General features: G+C 59.1%; 1 protein-coding gene across 1 annotated transcript in view; it reads right to left on the bottom strand.

Annotated features, from left to right (window-relative positions):
- Window positions 1–2,428, bottom strand: part of HCN2 (hyperpolarization activated cyclic nucleotide gated potassium channel 2) — a 34,291-nt gene that overhangs the window by 7,423 nt on the left and 24,440 nt on the right. Inside the window, exon 5 of the mRNA XM_011964086.1 lies at window positions 2,135–2,281. Within this exon, the coding sequence (XP_011819476.1) occupies window positions 2,135–2,281 (147 nt within the window). The remainder of the gene's footprint in view (window positions 1–2,134; window positions 2,282–2,428) is intronic.

The following is a 2,428-nucleotide window of genomic DNA, read 5'->3' as shown; positions in this document are numbered from 1 at the left end:
AAAAAAAAAAAAATTGGTGGAGTGCAGTGGCTCACACCTGTAATCCCAGCACTTTGGGAGGCCAAGGCAGGCGAATCACCGAGGTTGGGAGTTCGAGACCAGCCTGGCCAACATGGTGAAACCCCATCTCTACTAAAAATACAAAAATTAACCGGGCGTGGTGACACTCCCCTGTAATACCAGCTACTCAGGAGGCTGAGGTGGGAGAATCGCTTGAACCTGGGAGGCGGAGGTTGCAGTGAGCCGAGACTGCACCACTGCACTCCAGCCTGGGCAACAGAATGAGACTCGACTCCGTTTCTAAAAAAAAAAAAACAAAACATAACACTAAAGTGGGAGTGTCCAACGCAGGAAACTGGGTAGAGGGACACGGACAGGATGGAGCCAGGCTTCTCTGAATATATGCAGTTGTTTTTGTTTTTTTGAGACCGAGTCTCTCTCTGTCGCCTAGGCTGGAGTGCAGTGGCGTGACCTTGGCTCTCTGCAACCTCTGCCTCCTGGGTTCAAACGATTCTCCTGCCTCAGCCTCCTGAGTAGCTGGGATTACAGGCGTGCGCCACCACGCCCAGCTAATTTTGTATTTTTAGTAGAGAGACGGGGTTTTACCATGTTGGCCAGGCTGGTCTCGAACTCCCGACCTCAGGTGATCCGCCCGCCTCGGGCTCCCAAAGTGCTGGGATTACAGGCGTGAGCCACCACGCCTGGACATATGTGAGTTTAAAGATTTGACTTTGCAACTCCTAAGCACCTAAAAAATGACCAAGTACTGCAGGTTGCCAAGGGCTGGGGACAGGGAGCTGGGCTGGCGGCTGACAGCCTAGGTTTCCTTTTTGAGAATGTTCTGGAGTTGGTTGTGGCATCGGGTGCATCACTCTGTTAATACTAAAAGCCACTGCATTTTATGCGTTTTGTGGTCTGTGAGTTATATCTCTATAAATGAATGAATGAAAATCATAGTCATCAAATGCAATTAAACATTTTCAGCGAAGCGAACCGCAGTGTATGCCTCCTGGGAGGCAATGCGTGTAAATGCCCCCCAGAAGCATTCCCGGGGCCCACGGTCCCAAGGGTCAGGCCTGTCCTGTCCACCTCCTCGCCCAGCTCCCCCAGCCCCTCCTCGGGGCCTCTGCCCAAGCCAGGTGCTCCCCCCGGGACACCCTGCCTGGCTCACGCGCGGCCGTGCTCTGACGTTGCCTCCCCGTCCTCATCCCTCCCTGCTTCCCAGAGCTGCTCTCTGCTGCCTGGGTGATTGCAGCCACCTTCCCTAGGCCCTGCTTCCTGAGGGTAGGGCCTTCAAGCACAGAGCAGGGCATGCAGTCGGCGCTCAGCAACTGCTTCATGGCTGTTGTGGGTTGACCTACATCTCCCAGAAAGACAGGCTCATATCCCGACCCCGGTTTCATGTGGAAACAGGGTCTTTGCAGACATGACCCAGTTAAGGAGAGGCCACGAGAAGCCGGGCGGGCCCTGATCCAACGTTGTCGGATGGATTTACAAGAAGAGACAGAGACGCACGGGGAGAGGGCTGTGAGCAGATGGAGGCGGAGATCAGGGAGATGCATCTGCAAGCCGAGGGCGCCTGGAGCCCCAGACGCCGGAAGAGGCAGGAAGGATCCTCCCCGGGGGCTCCGGGGGTACTGCGGCCGGCCCACGCCTTGATTTTGGGCTTCTGGCCTCCAGGACCATGGGAGGCCGAATCTCTGCTGTTCCAGCCACTCAGACTGTGGGTATTTGTTCCCGCAGACCCAGGAAACTCGCCCAGGGTCACCCAGGCTACAGAAACAGCTGGGAGTTAAACCCCCTCCTCATCAGCCTGAGTGGTCCCAGGCCCTGGTGCTCAGTGGCCTCTGCAGCTCCTCCCTCCCCAGCCTGCCCTGCTTCTGCTCCGCCCTGTCGGGCACAGACCCCCCCCACCTCTGCTAAGGGGGCGTCAGGAAGCAAGGTGGGGGTGGCGGGGGTCCCGGGGGTGCAGAGGCTCACGGCGGGGGGGGGATGCGAGTACAGGTCTAGCTCGAGTCCCTCCTGCTGCAGCTGAGGTTCTGCGCCTCCTTCAGGGACCGGCTCCTGGGTGCCAGGAGAGGGAGGCCGGCCCTGTGCCCGAGGCTGCCTCCCACCTGCCCGGCGCCCGCCTCACCTCCCGCAGGGGCCCGTTGAGCTCGCCCAGGATGCTGTCCTCATCAAACATCTTGCCCTGGTAACGGTGCTCGTAGTAGTCATGGATCTTCTGGCGGAAGTCGGCCGGCAGCTTGTGGAAGGACATGTACTGCTCCACCTGCTTGTACTGTGGGGAGGAGGCGAGGCTGGGTCAGACACCACCCCGGCCTGCAGCGGGCACACGGGCACCTGCTTGTACCGTGGGGAGGTGAGGCTGGGTCAGACACCACCCCGGCCTGCAGCGGGGACACGGGCACCTGCTTGTACCGTGGGG

This window comes from Colobus angolensis, unplaced genomic scaffold (assembly GCF_000951035.1).
Source record: "Colobus angolensis palliatus isolate OR3802 unplaced genomic scaffold, Cang.pa_1.0 Scaffold64, whole genome shotgun sequence".
Classification (NCBI taxonomy): Eukaryota; Metazoa; Chordata; class Mammalia; order Primates; family Cercopithecidae; genus Colobus; species Colobus angolensis.
Note: the sequence above shows the minus strand (reverse complement) of the source record. Positions and strands in the feature narration are given on the sequence as shown.